At 42.1% G+C, this 19,116-nt stretch overlaps 1 protein-coding gene across 1 annotated transcript in view; it reads left to right on the forward strand.

The window, feature by feature from the left end:
* nf1a (neurofibromin 1a) overlaps nucleotides 1-19,116 on the forward strand; it is a 176,119-nt gene that overhangs the window by 136,708 nt on the left and 20,295 nt on the right. The window contains exons 48-52 of the mRNA XM_046075025.1: nucleotides 4,395-4,530; nucleotides 16,184-16,344; nucleotides 16,609-16,731; nucleotides 16,814-16,932; nucleotides 17,050-17,150. Of these exons, the coding sequence (XP_045930981.1) occupies nucleotides 4,395-4,530; nucleotides 16,184-16,344; nucleotides 16,609-16,731; nucleotides 16,814-16,932; nucleotides 17,050-17,150 (640 nt within the window). The remainder of the gene's footprint in view (nucleotides 1-4,394; nucleotides 4,531-16,183; nucleotides 16,345-16,608; nucleotides 16,732-16,813; nucleotides 16,933-17,049; nucleotides 17,151-19,116) is intronic.

The raw sequence follows: 19,116 nt of genomic DNA on the forward strand, positions 1-19,116 counted from the left end.
TCTGTGTTAGACTTAAACCATAGCAGCCTTTGCCTGGTTACTGTGAACATCTTATAGCTTAACAAATATAGCTTTACTGTGGAATAAACTACAAAAACAGAACAAACAGCATCTTTATAAATTTACTACAACCATAAAAACAACAAAAAAGGCTGTAGTCAAAATATTTAGGAGATAAAGGAGCACAGGCATCATGAGTCGATGATAAACTCTGAAGTAGCTGTTTTTTGTTCTGGAAAGCTCAGGCAGGTTCTGTGGGCTTTAGGAGGGAGAGAGGAGCAGAGAGAGGGAGCAGGGCTACAGAGGGGAGTCAAAACTGCCTTCAGTGAGATTTGAAAATAAGGAAAATTTAAAAAATAAAAATAGGCTACAGTGTAAATTCCATATTATACAGTCAATTGTTAATATTACATAGGCTACTATATTCATTCTAATTTCATATGGTTTGCCATCATTAGGCTATAGGCCTTATATCAATTTAGTGGATTGTTTTCATTTTTAATCCTTGTGCAGGAAGCACAGTCTACATATCTTACATGCTGCCACCGACTTTACCAGAGGAAAGAATAGCAAACACTTTAAATACGGCCAGAAGGTTTGATTCCATAAAGGTTAAAAATACGGGAGATTTACGGGGAAACATTTAACGGGTGGATACCGGGTGAGAACGGAAAAATATGGGAGAATCTCGGGGATAACGGGAGGGTTGACATGAGAGGAGTAGAGAGAGGAGTCGGGTAATGTGAGGCTACATCCACACTGCTAGGTTTTTAAAACAGTTTTATTACGAAACCGATCTTCTCCGTCCACAGCAGCGTTTCAGCTGCGTATCAGAGTTGATCTCCGTCTATATTAGAACGACTGAAAAGACGCATCTAGTGGCTGTTCAGGTAGCCCACACTGGGCATGCGCGTGCCAGTGTAAACATGAAGCAGATGGTCTACTCCGCAGTAGCAGACGATTTAGCGAAAGAAGAAATTAATACAGACCAAGAACCACACCAGGCTTTTTTCTTTTCTTTTGCATTGACCGGCAACGAAGTGGAACCTTTACTGAAAGTAACACGGGAGTACGGTGGCGGAAAACAGACTGGGAGTTGTCGCAAAGTAAATACAGTGACATGCACAGTAGGCTAGGCTAACTGTTACTCACAAAGCCAAATGTGAGTGTGTGTCATCGTTTTTATAAAGTCCTCTGTTTTGTCCATCGGGTCAGCAGCGTTTTCAAACAAACATTTTCTGATTCACCGTTTTAATCTGGATGGGAGGCGGAAAACGTAGCAAAAGGCAGTCAGCTGATTGAGTGGTGCCGCTCTTTGCATCAGGAAACTCACACTGAAGGATCAGTCTCTCTCTGCCTGATGCGCTGTGTCAGACATAAGATGAGCACAGCTGCGACAGTTTCACATGATCGCTCCTGCGTGTTGCTCCACTTGTCTGATTGCTGCTCAACTCTAAAATGATTATGTGGCCGTGTTAATCCCTTCTTGTCTGAGAAGGACTTTGGTACTAGCTAGCTTTGAAAACAGCTCAGACAGCGTAGTGAAACATTTTAGCTGCCGTTGAAAATTTGTCTGGCGAGTATTGCATCATCTGATCGGCTTTTCTTATCGGCCTTTTTAGCGACCACCGATCAAACTAGTTAAAGCAATTATCGGCCGATTATGATCGGTAACCGATCGATCGGAGCACCCTTATCCACCACCATCTCCTTTGTCTTGGTCAAATTTGGGAGGAGGTAGTTGCTCCCACTCCACAACACAAAGTGGTCAACCAGATCCCTGTACTCACTCTCATCTCTGCCGCTGATACACCCTCAAATGCAGAATCATCCGAGTATTTCTGTGGGGATCCTGTGCTGCTGACTGCCTGTTCAGACACACAACCCCCACTCAGTCACACAAACTATGGGCTGTATGTAAGGTAATCAATAATCTTAATAATAATCAATAATAAAGTTGTGGAGGTGTCCGCCGGCATCTTCTGAAGCTTCTCCCAAAGCAGTAAAGGCTGGATTGTATTAAAAGCACTGGAGAAATCAAAGAACATGATCCTCACAATGCTGCCAGCTTTATCCAGGTGTGAGTGAGCTGAAGCATAGATGATAGATTCCTCCACACCAACCTCAGGGCAGTAGGCAAACTGCAGTGGGTCAATGGAGGCTGTCTCATGAGGTCTCAGATGGGCCAGAACCAGTCTCTCCAGAACCTGCATGATGTGAGATGTTAAGGCAACCGGTCTGTAGTCATTGGGGGCAGATGGAGAAGACTTCTTTGGCACCGGAACAAGGCAGGATGTTTTCCACAGCAGTGGGACCTTCTCCAGGCTCAGGCTGAGGTTGAAGAGGTGTTGTAAGATCCCCCATAGCTGGTCTGCGCAGGCCTTCAGGACTCTGGGGCTGATACCATCTGGACCCGGAGCTTTGTTCTGGTGCAATTTCTCCAGCTGCCTCCTAACCTGGTTGCTTGAGACAGACAGGCAGAGGGGGGCACGGTGCTTTCTGCTGGGGGGAAAGATGTTGATGTTGAGGGGAGTGGGGTGGCACCGTGTGTGATATCAGTCCTGATCACTGAGGAGGTGTGAGGAGAGCGGAGCAGCTGAGGGGGCAGGGAGGATGTAGGGCTTGTGGGACGGGGGCAGCTGAGCTGAACCTATTGAAAAACACATTCAGCTCATTAGCTCTGTCCAGGCTTCCCTCAGCCTGATTTTCCTTCACCTTGAACCCTGTGATGGTCTTCATTCCCAACTACACATCCCTCGCGTTGTTTTGCTGGAGCTTGTTCTCCAGCTTCTTCCTGTACACCTCCTTGCCCTTCAGGGCACTGGTTATCCAGGGTCTGTTTTTGGTGTAGCAAACCTACCTACTGGTAATAAAGTTATGAATAATAATGGGAAATATTATTTAGCACTCATGGCACCACCTAAAAATTTGCTGTCCGCCCAAGGCTTTAGGACTCCTTGGGTATAGCTAATAATTACATAATTATTCACTAGTGATCAGTTTAATCAATCAGTCAGTCTCAGCTTAAAAAACAATTATTTCTGAAGATTTTCAGAAGGTGCCAAAAAATTTGTCCAGTCCATTTTTGGAGTTCTGTGTGGAATGTCTCCGATTAGGCTTTTTTTCTCTGCTTTTTTTGTGTTCCAATGCAAACAAAAGGAATAACATGAAAATACCAAAGCATTTGTAATTGCGACAATATTCTGGGAGAATTAGTGCGTTATGTGACAAGCAAGAAGGGCTGTCCATATTTTTGGCCATGACTGTACATCGTCATTTATACATTTACATCCTACTCATAATTACTATTTTATGTTACTGAAAAAAAATGATAGAGCAAAGAAAAGTTGAACATGAAGACTTGTATATTGGGAACTCATGACAGGTTTCCTGTTTTGTAGATTAACTTAAGGACAAATATGGGAACACGTGGAAAAAAATTTGAAAGTCGTAGCATCAAGTTTGTTAGTATTATATTTTTTGTGTCACTACAGTTCTGTGGCATTGAACAGGTCACCCTACCGCCTAGGGCCGGTGACCACGATAAGTTACTGAAACAGCATGAGGCTTACTGGATTTATACACTTATATCATCAGGACCATTAAGTATTGTGCCCTGCTGATTGTGTCCATTTATATATGTATGCACCAATGCTGCATGTTATTTTTGAGACTTTGATGTGTATGTCTCGTGTATATATAATAATGTGGAGATTTCTAAACATTTATGGCAATGACTTTCTTATTTTCTGAAATTTTATAAATCTCATTGTTATTTAACATCTATATTATTGGAATATGATATTGTTGTCCTTTGGACCTACTGTTTGGTCAGATGTTGTGTTTGTTATGCCATTTCCTCTATTTGTCTAGTGATGGATAAGGTACCAGCAAGATTTGAGAGCATGTCTGTTCATGAATGCACTTTATTATATTATTTCGATGTACATTCACTATACAGAAATCTACGTCCATTGACCACTTGGAAATATGAATGAATGTTTGTAATGGTTGCCTTATTTTATGAGGAAGTAGGTCATTGGTGTAGACAATCAAGTCACCTCCTCTGAAACTTTGTGTCAATACATTTTTTTTTTTGCAAGTTAGACAGTGTGCAGGAGTTTTCTTTGCAGCTTTTGACCTACCTGTCCCCCTCCAACGCACCTGTCTCACTATAGAGGTGCCAAATAATTTATTGTTCTTAGTATTATATTTACCAACACCTACTCTGTCAGTTGGCAGTATTTAGTCAATTCTTGTATCTGAGGGATTTTACTTAACAAATGTAGAGCAAGTCTTCGAATCATTACCTGTTTTTGGTTATGGTGGTTTAAATGTTTGGGTCTGCCTTGCTATTGTTGATGACCATCATTCCTTCTTCTTGTTTTGTGCAGCACTGCTCACTGTGTCTGAGGAGGTCCGAAGTCGCTGCAGCCTCAAACACAGGAAGTCACTTCTGATTTCTGATCTCTCCATGGACCCAGTACCCATGGACACCTACTCCAGTCACATCACGGATCCCAGCTGCAGGTAAGCTGATGGGGTTGTCTCATCCACCCACAGAAACATAGGTAGACCACTTGAGATTCAGCCCAATGAGCATGCTGGTGAGCTTAGTCAATTTAGAGCTGGGGTAAGTAACGTTTGAGAACCAGCAAGAGACAGTTAGATTTTGAAAGTATCCAACCGAAAAAGTCTCACCCCCTCCGTCCAAAGCCACTCCCCCAAAACACGTTCAAGCGCAGTGAGTGGACAGCAGAGTGCACACAGGTAGGTCGGTAGATGGGTAGGTAGGCCAGCCAATCATTTTAGTCAAACAGAATGAAATGATTGGCGGTGCTTATAACGGTCCTGTTTTAGCCACTAACACCAGATAGAAAGAGCAACAAATGGAACATGCTTCTGCAATCTGAAAGCCATGTTGCACCGCCATGTTTCTGCAGTAGCTGAAAACGGACAAACTGCTCAACAGAGTGCGTTTCGTCACTACCAAAGAGCCCAAAGGATACTAAAGGACAGTACCCTGCTGCCGTCTGGGAAGAGATCTAGAAGTTTCAGCTGCCGTACCACCAGACTGCAGAGCAGCTTTTTACCCCAGGCTCTTAAACTCCAATTGATCCTCAGCACTGCTACACTGTATGTAGTTTATTTCTGTTTACCATATTTATAATTGCTTCTGTGTTAATGTATATTGTCTGTTACATAGCAGAAGGAAGTTATGAACTCAATTTATACCTGTTATATTGTGACAAAATAAATCTACATACCTACCTACCTACCTAAAGCGCAAGACTCACCTAGAAGGTTGCATGTTCGATCCCACGTTGGGAGACATTTTATTTCTCCCTCAAATTGATTATGAAGCGACTGTTTCACATGCTCACAATAAAGTATGTGCTTCAGTGTGTGCCTTTCGGCGTTAGATCCACATCCGTCAACTTATGGACGCTTTTTAATTTACCCAGTATCTCCAGGCAGAAGAAATTTCTGCGCTTGATTTCCTGACGGCTATTCAAAGGTGCGTCATGCAAAGTCAAAATAAAAGCTCTCAATTCAACTTGAAATAAAGCATTGCTGCAAAAAAGTAGGCAGGGCAGCTTTGGGCGTCTGGCCCCAAGCAAAGGGATGCATAATTATTTACACAGTCTAGGTTTCTATGTTTTTGGGAATAGAGATCTTCTCCTGGCCTTGAATGAACATGCAAGTAGAGGAGAGGAACAACAAGTAAGGAAAACACTGAAACAATATCACAGCTCTGACCTAAAGTCTACAAGTGCGGACAGAGTATAATAACAAAAAAGTTAAGGATGGGAAAAAAAAAATATATATATATATATATATATATATAAAATAAAAGAACATTCATAAAAGATTAAATAAGAGGAAACAATTTTCTGCCATAACAGCGGGCCATTTTGGCGAGGGTCCATAATCACCAGGAGAAGCGGTTTTCCCTTGTGAATGTTGTAAAATGCCTTTGTATGAACTTCTTGAACATCTTTTATGTGGTTTAAAATGGACTGTGGTGAAGAAACAGCTACATTAGTGAGTTTGGCACTGCTTTGTTAAATATTATCAACCTTTCTTTGACAGCAGGCTATGTACCTCAGTTTTTTAAGGAAGCCGTTATTAAACCACTTCTTAAAAAGCCTGCTCTTGATCCAGGGGTTTTAGACAGTTACAGACCGATATCTAACCTTCCTTTTATATCCAAGATCCTTGAAAAAACTGTGGCAAAACAAAGTGAATTTTTGCATAGCAACAACTTACAGGTTTCAGAATGCATCATAGTGCAGAGACAGCACTGGTAAAAATCTCTAATGATCTTTTAACTCCATCAGATAAGGGACTAGTCTTTGTATTGGTCTTGTTAGATCTAAGTGCGACATTTGATACAATTGATCACCGTATTTAACAACAAAGACTTAAACACTTAATCGCCATTAAAGGAACTGCTTTAAGCTGGTTTAAATCTTACTTATCAGATCGCACCCAGTTTGTACATGTAAACGATAAGTCCTCTCTGCACAGCAGAGTCACTCATGGAGTTCCACAAGGTTCTGTCCTTGGACCTATATTATTCACCTTATATATGCTTCCGCTGGGTAATATCATTAGGAACCACAGTATAAATTTTTATGCTAATGACACTCAGTTATACCTTTCTATCAGACTTGACGAAACCACCCAGTTAGCTAGGCTTCAAACGTGCATCAAGGATGTGAAGACCTGGATGTCTTATAATTTCTTGATGTTGAACTCTGAAAAAACTGAGGTTGTAGTACTTGGACCCAAACACCTCCGAGACACATTGTCTGCAGACATAGTTGCTTTGGATGGCATTGCCATGGCCTCCAGCACCACCGTGAGAAACTCACACATAAAGCAAACTACAAGAACTGCCTATTTTCACCTTCGCAACATTGTGTATATTAGAAACCTTCTGCATCGAGATGATGCAGAGAAACTTGTCCACACATTTGTTAGCTCAAGGCTTGACTACTGTAACTCCGTGCTTTCAGGCTGCTCAAAAAAATCTCTTGAGTCTCTCCAGTTAATACAAAACACTGCTACACGCATTCTGACTAGAACAAGCAGGAGAGATCATATCACCCGTTTTAGTAACTTTGCACTTGCTCCCGGTAAAATTGAGAATTGATTTTAAAATACTTCTTCTTACATACAAAGCCCTTAATGGTCAGGCACCATCCTATATGAGAACTCCTTACACCATACTGCCCCACTAGAACACTGCGCTCCCAAAATGCAGGGCTACTTGTAGGGGGACTCTAGATGTAGAATGGGAGTCTGTTCTTTTTAAGGAAACTGTGTAAATTTCAAATTGAGAAAACACTGTTGATTATGTTTTATCGTGCTTTTATTGAATCCGTACTCTCCTTTTCTCTGGTATCTTGGTACGGGAACTTAACGTTAAAGATTCGGAACTATATTAACCAGATTGTGAAATGGTCCAGTAGGTTGATTGGAGAACCACTACTGAACCCAGCCTCGCTGTATACTAGGCAGGTACAGCGCATGAGTATTTCAATTTTGAGTGACCAGCTTCATCAGCTGTATTATGAGTTCCAGTATCTGCCGTCCAACCGACAGTTTAGAGTACTGCCGTGTACAAAAGAACGATATGAAAACAGCTTTGTTCCCGTAGGGATTAGTCTGTTACCACACAGCTGGTGATTTTACACAAAACAGTAGAAACCTGCGATGATAAGTGACACTTATATTTGCATATTTTGTTGATACGCTGTGACTCCCTGTTTACTATTAGAATGTTAATGGGTTTAATAAACAGGGTGAACTGTGCCACACAGTTGACATAATTTAGCACCCTAGTAGCCATAGTACCTTTTGGCTGTCATTCCTCTGAACATGTTGTTTTTGCTCGGATTATTAGAGCCTGAACAGCAACTGCCATGAGGGATATTGGCTCAATATCTCCCCCTAAAATTGTTTTTAAAAAGCTGCCCACGGCATCCGTTTCACCTAGATTTATGAAATTTGGTAGGCAGATGTAACCTCTCTAAACTTACAAAAAAGCCTCTTGGAGCCATACTGTTAACCGAACGCTTTGTACTTTAATGAACTCCTAAAACTCTGCCCCGATCCCTTTGTTCCCCCAGGATCCTGTGTTAAACTTAAAAATAACACAGGAAACAAAGAAGGTTATCATTTTTTCATGACATTTTCATTGCTGTGGTTGAAGGTAACAAACTCTTGTACAGCTGTTGTAACAATTTTCATTTATCCCACTCAGTCTGTTTCCATTATCTACTCCCACTCCTTAAAGCCTACATAACAAGACACAGTCCATGTGCGATATTTTTACTTCCGCCACCTATCCCTCCTCCCTTGCTCTGATTATCAGGGATTCAAAGTATAACTCACTTACTGTGAGTAATAGGTACACTAAAAATTATAAGATATAATATGAAGGGCCTCCTTAATCCTGTTAAGAAAAATCTAATAATTATACACAGACAACTTAATTTCACAAAAACACTGATACCTAAAGACACAGAGGAGAGATATGTTCTGGTTAACGGTATAGAAATATCCTTAATAAATTTCTACACACCTAATGAAGACAAGCCTGGATTTATTAGGCCACTCTTCAATATGGTACTGAAGTACAGCACTGGTCTGCTGCTGATGGGAGGTGATTTCAACTGTATAATGTTGCAGCTAATAAATAAAATGAGTAAAATGCTCCAATATCCCTCTGTAGAAGTAGATCTTGTGGATGTATGGCGTCCATGTAAGTGTCCAACAAGCAGGGACTTCACTTTTTACCCAAAGGTAGAGCTACATAGAATAGTAGACATAGAGATATTGCCTATCACCATTTCTGCACCTGTCTCACTGAAATAGGATTTAGGACATAGACAAACAATTAAATGGAGACTTAATACATCTCTATGCAATGATAGAATATATACAGAAGCTCAAGAAATACCTAGATACCAATACCACACCAAAAACCCCTGATATTGTGGGATTGTGCCAAAGCATACATTAGGGGCTGCATTATTTCATTCACGTCTGCGAGGAAGCCAGACAGCGAGAATTGAAGATAAAATAAAAGTTGGAATACAAACATTAAGAATCTGCATCAAGCAATTCCACAAATTATTTAAACCCAACACGTAAACAACTTCAGTCTTTTATCAGATAAAGTTGAGGGAAGCTCAAGATTCACTAACTAAAAACACTATGAATTTGGGAACTTGGAGAGTAGACTATTATCATTTAGACTGAGAAAGCAACATTCGTCCAATATTGTACAGAGAACAAATTCACAAGAAACCATTGTCACAAAACCAGACAAAATAGCCTCTGCAGTACTGCAGAGTTTTAAAAATCCTTATATAAGAATACAGACAACTGCTGTGATGATGCAGAACTCGCAGAGTCCCTAAAGCATATAAAATTAAAGCTGCAAGCAGCGTTGGGCAGGCCCTCGCACTTTTAGTGCATCGAGGTGTGAGGCGGCCGCGTTGCAGATTCTGGAGCTCTGCCAGTGCGGCTGTGAATTTGCTACGGGCTTTGGACGCTGCACAAAGGTGTTAATGATCAGTTCCTGTGTCCCCTTTGTGGCGCTACATAGCACTTTGCACTACGAGTATAAATGAACATGTAGATGTGTTCGGGGCGGGACTGTTATCAAGCACGTAGTTTGGTGCAGATGTGAGCATGTACACTGAAGTCACAACAACTTCCTCCTCCAGGGCAAATCATCGATTTTGGACGCCATGCCACGGGCACAGCGTTCCACGTTTGTACAACTTTTAATCGTCATCGTGGGATTAGCCTAGACAACGAAAATCTGAAGTCAGTCAGACTAATTCTCTAGGAGGGGTTCGTTAGAGTGTGTAAACCATCCAAAAATGACCAGAGGCTTTTTTGTACATCAGGACATGATACATGTGCCACAGACATTTCTTACATGTAGGTAAAACGTTGCTGCTTTATTGATGGTCACTTCCTGTTGCCAGCAGGTGGCGCTATGACTATGGGTGAATATTGGCATGGAGATGTGGCGGGGCTCTTACAATACATTACAAATTTGGTGCAGATGTGAGCATGTACACTTTCAACATTTTCCTGTTTCATCACCAGACACACGAAAAACATCGCCGCCCGCAGATTTATTCATTTTACCTCATTTACTGGATATACCTGCCGGTGGAATTTCCTGCCGTCTCGCAGAAAACTATGAAAGAAGGAAACACAGGGATGTCATAGAACAGAATGAAGCTTCTGTGGACTCTAAAAAAAACTCTGGGTCTCCATGAAAGCTCTTACAAACATGACGACACATAGAAAGGGCCTCATAACATATGATGAGCTGGGTAAAGCAAATTAATTTAATGATTTCTTTCTCAGATTTGATACACAGGACTACTCTTTGGAATGCAATAATGTACTATATTCAATTACAACGACTGGTCAAGGTTAGTAGTTGATCCCCTCAAAATCCAGTCACTTTTCAGCCATGTATGTAAAAAGAAATGCTGCAGAGCCACTACCATTATTTCCGTTCCAAAGAAACCCTGTCCTACAGAAAACAATGATTATAGATGCCGGTGGCTTTAACTTGTGTTGTAATGAAATGCTTTGAAAAATACATGGTATCCGTACTGAAATCTGAAGTCAATCCTGAACTAGATCCACTCCAGTTTGCTTATAGGCAGGGGAGGAGTACAGACAATGCAATTAATAGCATCACCCAACTAACTCTTAAGCATCTGGAGGATCCCAAGGCCTATGCACGCCTTTTGTTCATTGATTTTAGTTACTGCTTTTAATACATTACAGCCTCATCTGCTCTTACAGAAAATGACTCAGATGAATGTTAATCCTTTTATTATTAAGTGGTTTTATTCTTTTTTAACAGATAGAACCCAAAATGGCAGGATTAACGACTCACTTTAGTGATCCAAATGCATCAGTACAGGTGCACCTCAGGGCTATGTAAGCTCACCGGTCCTGTTCACCCTTTACACAAACGACTGCACCAATAGTCTCCCGGGCAACCTGTTTTTTTAATTTTCTGACGACACTGCCATTCTCAGCCTGCATCAGCAGAACTCAGACCCCTCATTGTACTTCACGGACGTTAATAAATTTGTCTAGTGGTGTGACAAGAACTATCTCACCATTAACACTAAAAAAACTGAGGAGATGGTGTTTGACCCTTGGTCGGTGGGGGATCATACCCCACTGTGCACACACAGGGAGGAGATCAAACAGGTCACTTCTTATAGGTATCTGGGTATCCACCTGGATAACCTCTTAAGCTGGAGTGATCATGTAGATTACGTATGTTCCCGTTTACAGCAAAGGCTTTATTTTTAACACAGACTGAGGGTGTTTGGTGTCAGCCAACATCATGTTTTTATTTTGGATTACGGCGTGGGTCGGCAATCTCTCCACACAGTCCAAAACAAAGTTGTGGCGCCTGGTACAGACTGCTATGAAGGAGATGGGGAGGATTGAAAAGCTCTCTCTTCAGTCCGTCTATGAGCAGTCTGTACTCAGGCAGGTGCGGAGGGTACTGTTGGACCCATCCCACATCCTTCAAACGGAGGAGTGCGTAAATCATCCAAAAATGACCATAAGAGGCTTTTTGGTACATCTGGACATATTACACGTGCCACAGAAACTTCATACATGCAGGTGAAACGTGGCGCTGGGGCTGCTTCGTTGAAGGTCACTTTCTGTTGCCAGCAGGTGGTGTTATGACTGTGGGTGAATGTTGGCATATACATGTGCGACTGTTATTAAACGTTTAAAACTTGGTACAGATCTGAGCATGTACAGTAACGTTGCAACAACTTCCTGTATCATGGCGAAAGGTGTAACTTTACCGCCACGCCAAGATTTACAACATGGCTTCATCAATGTGTTAAGGGTTTTCTTGGCCAGTTTTGAGGTTGATATGGCCAACCTGCTAGGAGTAGTATATTACAGCGTAAAACGTGTCATTTTCTGTTGCCAGCAGATGGCGCTATGACTTTGAGTGAATGTTGGCATATGGATGTGTTCAGGGCGGGAGTATTATTATACATGTCAAATCTGGTACAGATGTGAGCATCTACACTGAAGTTATAACAACTTCCTGTTTTGTGTGGAGTTGTCGATTTTCGACGCCACTCCACGGGCACGCTCATGGAAGAAAGAAGAAGACTTTTAAAAAACTTTTAATCATCAATGGGTTTAGAATGCACAGTGAAAATGTGAAATTGATTGGATTAATTCTCTTGGAGGTGTTTGTTAAAATATGCAGCCTGTAAATGGTATCAATGGGTTAAAATTGCACTTTCAATTCAAAATGGCTGACTTCTGTTGAATTAAGGGTATGGGTCCTTGAGGCTTTTTGGTGTGTCGTGGTATGATACATGTCCCCAAAACATTTCGTGCATGTAGGTTGAACGTTGCCAGGCAAACTTTTTCCAATTTTGTAGGTGACGTAAGCGAGCCATTTGGGGTCATTTTCGCCACTTCTGACCTGTGTGCAAAGTTTGATGAGTTTTTGCACATTTTTAGGCCCCCAAAAACAAGCTGACTTTGCAGGGAAAAAAAATAGGGACCTCGCATGTTTCATGCTCTGGCCCTAATAATCACCAGTTCATGCTGGAGGGACTGTGGAATACAAACTGCAAATCAGACTCATATATTCTGGTTGTGTCCTAATCTCAATTCTGGCAAGTATTTAATTGACTGAACCATGAATACCAACATGTTCTGTGACATACTGAAGCAGAGCATGATCCCCTCTCTTTAGAGACTGGGCCGCAGGTCAGTTTTCCAACACGATAACGACCCCAAACACACCTCCAAGACGACCACTGCCTTGCTAAAGAAGCTGAGGGTAAAGGTGATGGACTGGCCAAGCATGTCTCCAGACCTGAACCCTGTTGAGCATTTGTGGGGTACTTTACATTGTATTGTCATTTCTTCAGTGTTGTCACATGAAAAGATATCAGATATTTACAAAAATGTGAGGGGTGTACACACTTTTGTGACATACTGTAGATATACACAATACTGCCAAAAGTTTTAGGACACCCCTCCAAATCATTTAATTTAGGTGTTTCATTAACTTCCATGGCCACAGGTGTATAAACCAAGCACATAGGCATGCAGACTGCTTCTACAAACATTTGTGAATGAATAGGTTGCTCCCAGGAGCTCAGTGAATTTAGTGAGTGGTATTGTGATAGGTTACCACCTGTGTAATAAGTCTATTTGTGAAATTTCCTCACTAAATATTCCACGGTCAATTGTTAGTGTTATAACAAGAGCGAGGTCAGCGCATGCCGAGGAACACTGTGCGCAGAAGTCGCCAACTTTCTGCAGAGTCAATAGCTACAGACCTCTAAACGTCGTGTGGCCTTCAGATTAGCTCAAGAACAGTACGTAGAGAGCTTGGCAAAGCACGGCTTGGCCCCTTAGTTCCAGTGAAAGGAACTGTTAATGCTTCAGCATACCAAGACATTTTGGACAATTTCATGCTCCCAACATAGTGGAAACAGTTTGGGGATGGCCCCTTCCTGTTCCAACAATACTGCACACCAGTGCACAAAGCAATTTCCATTAAGACATGGATGAGCGAGTTTGGTGTAGAGAACTTGACTGGCCTGCACGGAATCCTGACCCCAACCCGACAGAACACCTTTGGGATGAATTAGAGCGGAGACTGTGAGCCAGGCCTTCTTGTCCAACATCTGTGCCTGACAAATGCACTTCTAGAAGAATGGTCTAACATTCCCATAAACACACTCCTAAACCTTGTGGACAGCCTTCCCAGAAGAGTTGAAGCTGTTATAGCTGCAGAGGGTTGGCCAACACCATATTAAACCCTACGGATTAAGAATGGGATGTCAGTAACCTTCATGATGTTGGGCCTCACAGTCTGATAGAACAAAGACTGGGCCTTCTGATGTCCTACAAGCCAGACCCCGGCCTGTTGGAATCCCCAAAGCCTGCCATGCGGCTAGACTACACAAAGCAAGTCAGAGAACAATGGAAAGCCCAGATGGCCCTGTCAATTAAATCACACCTACCTGTGAACTCTTACGTTTTAAAACCAAACCAAAGGTTTGTATTGGCTAAAGCTTTCAGGGGGCGGAGTAATCCCAGGAAGTACAGCCATTTTGTCAACGTAGGTGTAAAAGCGAACACCTCCAAACCCTCATCGCCATTCCCAGTTCTCCACAGGACTGTAAGGAGGTAAACAAACTTTGCCTTTCTGCAACTGCACCAGCAGCCACAGGAGGTATTTCATTTCAGCGCTGAACTTTCTTTGTTCCTGAATACAGACTTCACTTGCCGGACGAGAAACTCTGTTTTCTTCTTTCCTTTTTACCTCAATTATTTTTCTTTGTGTTACCAACACAATTTTGGATCCCTAAAAAAACTGTTATACAAGATAACATTTCATGCCTGCAGAAGAAGACGAATAAATACCGTGCTTAACTGAGAGAAGATCACCTCCGTGTTCTACCTTCTCAACCAACGTCGACTTCACTGATTCCTGTTGCTGCCGCCAAAGAATCAGCTGTGCCGTTGAACCGACCGGCATCGTCAGAACCGAGCCGAGAGAAAGCTCTGCTGGATTTTCTAAAAGGACGGACGCATCTACTCACTACCAAAGCGACACTGAAGAGGCTTTAGTATGTCTGGGCAGCAGATAGTTCTATAACTTTGTTATTGTAACTTGTACAAGCTTCATGTGGTGAATTTCTGTTATAAGGGATATTTAAAGACCGCCATGTCTTGTTTAATTGCTGTGTGTTTTCCGTGCTACGCACGTTGTTTGTGTCCAGTACCACTCACTGGGCTGACTGCTTTGTTCCTCTTACTGTGTGAAAACGTATCAGTATTGTTATCAAGCCAAGGAACACGGTTGCTGAATGTTCCTCTCATTGATAAAGTTGTAGCCGAGTGTTTTCAACAGTAATAAGGATTTTTGGTGTTGGCTTCTGTTGTCTGAGAACAGATATAATTGCACATTCTATCTAATCAAAAGCCAGCAACTGCTGCTGAATGAATCAGTCACTGCTGGTGGCTGTAAGATAGTTTGTGGTATATTGTATGTATATAGCTTTGTTCTGTGCCTTTCTCTCCTCCTTCTGCTTACTAATCCCACATGCACACACCACGTGACCTCTGCAGCTAACCAGACCTGTGACCTACAGCAGGCTAGCATCAGATTGCGTCCCCATTTTTTTTAGTTCAGGGGAGAGGGATTTTCCGCCATCTTGATCTTGAAATCACATGGTCTGAACCGCCATCTTGATTCCAAAATCAGCTGGCCTCTAGCACAACCGGATCTGGCACCACACGTGGTCGGATCCGCCCCCCTCTCTTAGTCTCTCCCCCTCCTTTGTCTCTCACACGCCCACACACACACACACTTGCTGGATTGTTGTATGTGTTTGTATGATTTGTTTATTGGCTTTATTTCATTTTGCTTAGAAGAGTTAATAGTGATTTACTTGCTAAAGTTGTTGGTCATTGATGTATGCTGGAGTTGAATAAATCCTATTATAATTTTAAGAAGTCGTTGCCTGTGATTATTTGTGTATAATGTTGTAGTAAGAGTTGTTTGCCACGGCCAGTTTACGGACTCACCCTTCTCTGTTTGCCATCTATAGGTGGACAAACCCCACTTTAGACTGATCATACTTGGCTCATATTTGATTATTGGTCCCTGATTCCAGGGTGGTGCCATATGTTGACAAAATCCCCAACAATGTAAATGTAAAGGCAATTTGATAGGTAATTTAAACAAAGTAAGAATAAAAGGTAGTGATAGTCCGAGTGGGTCCTGGCTATGGATCAGCGGGGTAGAGCGGGTTGCCCATTAATCAGAAGGTCGGCGGTTCAATCCCCGGCTCCTCCAAGCGGCATGTCGAACTGTCCTTGGGCAAGATACTGAACCCGGAATTGCCCCTGTTGGCTGTTCCACCAGTGTGTGAATATTAGTTTCTGTTTGAGCTTAGGCTCAGTGTATGAATGTTTGTGAATGGTGAATGCAGATGTAGTGTAAAAGCACTTTGAGTGGTGGAAAAGACTAGAAAGTCGCTATACAAATATGGAGCATTTACATTTATCATCGATTGTCATCAAGTTGTCTTCTGTCCAATCACCTTCCTATTAGAACTCTCCGAGAGACTCAGCCGTGGACGTCACCTCAGGTTTCAGAGCGCTACCTTTCAGCCCATCACTACCCTACAGTGGGCCAGATCAGCCCACGAACGCGCAAGTCCATGAGCCTGGATATGGGTCAGCCCTCACAGGCCAACACCAAGAAGCTCCTGGGTATGATTTATCTCTTTGCTATGTACAGTAGATGTTGATCTCTAAAAGGTGCTTAGGAAAGATGGCATTTATTCATAGTTCATTTTCAGTCTACTAACCACTCAAAACACATGTCAACATTCAATCATTCATACATTCACTCATAATCAGGAGTGGTTAGGGGATTAGTGTCTTGCTCCCTGCCTTCTCTGGAGGAGTTGGGGTTTGAAACAGAAATTGACCAATTACATTACAGTAATTGTATTTGTTGTGTTTGTTTGGCAGGCACCAGAAAAAGTTTTGATCATCTCATATCAGACTCTAAAGCACCGAAGAGACCAGAGATGGAGTCGGGTATGACCACCCCTCCCAAGATGAGACGTGTTGCAGAGAACGACTATGAGATAGGTGAGAGTACAATCCTGGCCTTTCCTTCAACAAGTTTGTTTGTGGAGATATTTAATGTAAATCCTCCATGTATTAATTACAGAGACACAACGAATTGGAAACTCTCACCTACGCAAGGTGTCCGTATCAGAGTCCAACGTTCTGCTGGATGAGGAGGTGCTGACTGACCCAAGGATCCAAGCTCTGCTGCTCACTGTGCTGGTGAGGAAACACACCGACAGTCTTCAGAAATGATGGATAGTGATCAAATGCTGTTAATTTTTGTCTACTATTTACTAGCTCGTCTTGTTAACAGACTGTTGTTCTGATTTTTTCCAGGCTACCCAGGTCAAATACACAACTGATGACTTTGACCAGCGAATTCTGTACGAATACCTGGCTGAAGCTAGCGTGGTCTTCCCAAAGGTTTTTCCAGTTGTGTAAGTAGTCAAAATATTGCCTTTCTTTTGGTTCGGTTGTATTATGAGCTATCAGGCTTTTGCAAAATGTTTCTTGTTCAACTAAACTATTTGGAGGTAAATGTTAATAGTAGTAGTATAATAGTAAGTAGTAGCACCCTTTTTTTAAATGAATTTAGCAATGTAGACAGTGAAGCAGTTTATGCTTTAGGACGTGGTGATTGCTCCCTCTCTACCTGTTGGCCAGGATAGAGGAGAATCGTATCCACTGCACTGTGTACATTGAAATTTTCTGATTGTCTATCCTCCATGTCGTCAACCATGATAGAATTATTATTGTAGGAGATTTAAATATCCATATCAATAATCCATTTAACCATTATGCCTGTGAGATACAGTATCTCACAAAAGTGTACTCACTTTTGTGAGATACAGTATATAATAGCCCAATTCAACCTTGTAACATGGTCACCAGTTTCAGTAACCGGTGTTCCTTGGCTATAGATGCTATTGCCCTACTACAACCAGGTCGGCTGTAGAAATGAAATCATCCCCGTGGATAAATTATGCTATTTGTTGCAGTAAGACTACTGGGGGGGCCGAATGGAGAAAACTTGTCCATTTTCTTTTGAATTTGCTCAATCAGAAAAGAAACCACTTACTTCTCAGATAAACGCTGCCTTTGATACAGCTGATCATTCTATCCTCATCAGCAGACTAGTTTGTGTCATATTTGTGAAAGAGACTCTTTTTGGTCTTAATGGGTAACGATGTGTCTTCTGTTAAAAGGCACTACAAGAATTGTATGAGGTCATCAGCAGTCACATGACAAAACAACCTGAAGGTGTTTTTATTGTTGCTAGTGATTTTAATCAAAAAGATCTCAGAACTGTTTTACCTAATATTCACCAGCATGTCCACCAGAGTAACAAACACACTGGACCACGTCTACACCAATATTCCTGGCAGCCACAAAGCCCTCCCTCGTCCCCATTTTGGTTTATCAGACTACATTTCTCTGCTTCTTCTGCCCACTTACACCCAGCTTGTCCCAAGTGTGGACAGATGAGGCTAAAGCAGCTCTACGGGACTGAGTGCACAGACTGGCACATGTTCAGAGAGGCCGCCACCCAGGAGAACCACATCAACCTATAAATATACATCATCAGTGACATACATCAGTAAATGTTTTGATGATGTGGTGATCACTAAAGTGATAAAATCATTCCCCAACCAGAAAGCAACCTGCTTTTCATTCAGCTGATAAACAAGCTTGCAACACTGCCAGAGAGACTGAAAGCTGGCATCAAGGAGGCGAAGCGGAGACATCAGCAGAGACTGGAGAAAGACCTCAACACCAACAACACCAAAGATATGTGGCAGGCAATCAAAACATCACAGGCTAAAAAAGCAGGAGCCCCCCTATCATGTGTGAGGCCACATTACCAGATGAACTAAACACCTTTTATGCTCGCTTTGATCTCCTCAACAAGGAGTCAGTTACAGTGGGGGAAAAAAGTATTTGACCCCTTGCTGATTTTGCAGGTTTGCCCACTTACAAAGAATGCAACAATCTACAATTTTAATCATATGTACATTCTAACAGTGAAAGACAGAATCCCAAAGAAAATTCCAGAAAATCACATCATATGAATTTATTAAAATTGATAACCATCTGATGAGGAAAAACAAGTATTTGACCCCCTGGACAAACAGCATGTTAATATTTTGTAGAAAAGCCATTATTGGCCAGCACAGATGTCAAACGGTTTTTATAGTTGGTGACAAGGTTTGTGCACATTTCGGCAGGGATGTTGGCCCACTCCTCCCTGCAGACAGCCTCCAAATCATTCAGGTTCCGAGGTTGTCGCCTGGCAACTCGAATTTTAAGCTCCCTCCAAAGATTTTCAATTGGATTCAGGTCTGGAGACTGGCTAGGCCACTCCAGAACCTTGATGTGCTTCTTCTTCAGCCACTCTTTTGTTGC

Source organism: Micropterus dolomieu, linkage group LG17 (assembly GCF_021292245.1).
Source record: "Micropterus dolomieu isolate WLL.071019.BEF.003 ecotype Adirondacks linkage group LG17, ASM2129224v1, whole genome shotgun sequence".
Classification (NCBI taxonomy): Eukaryota; Metazoa; Chordata; class Actinopteri; order Centrarchiformes; family Centrarchidae; genus Micropterus; species Micropterus dolomieu.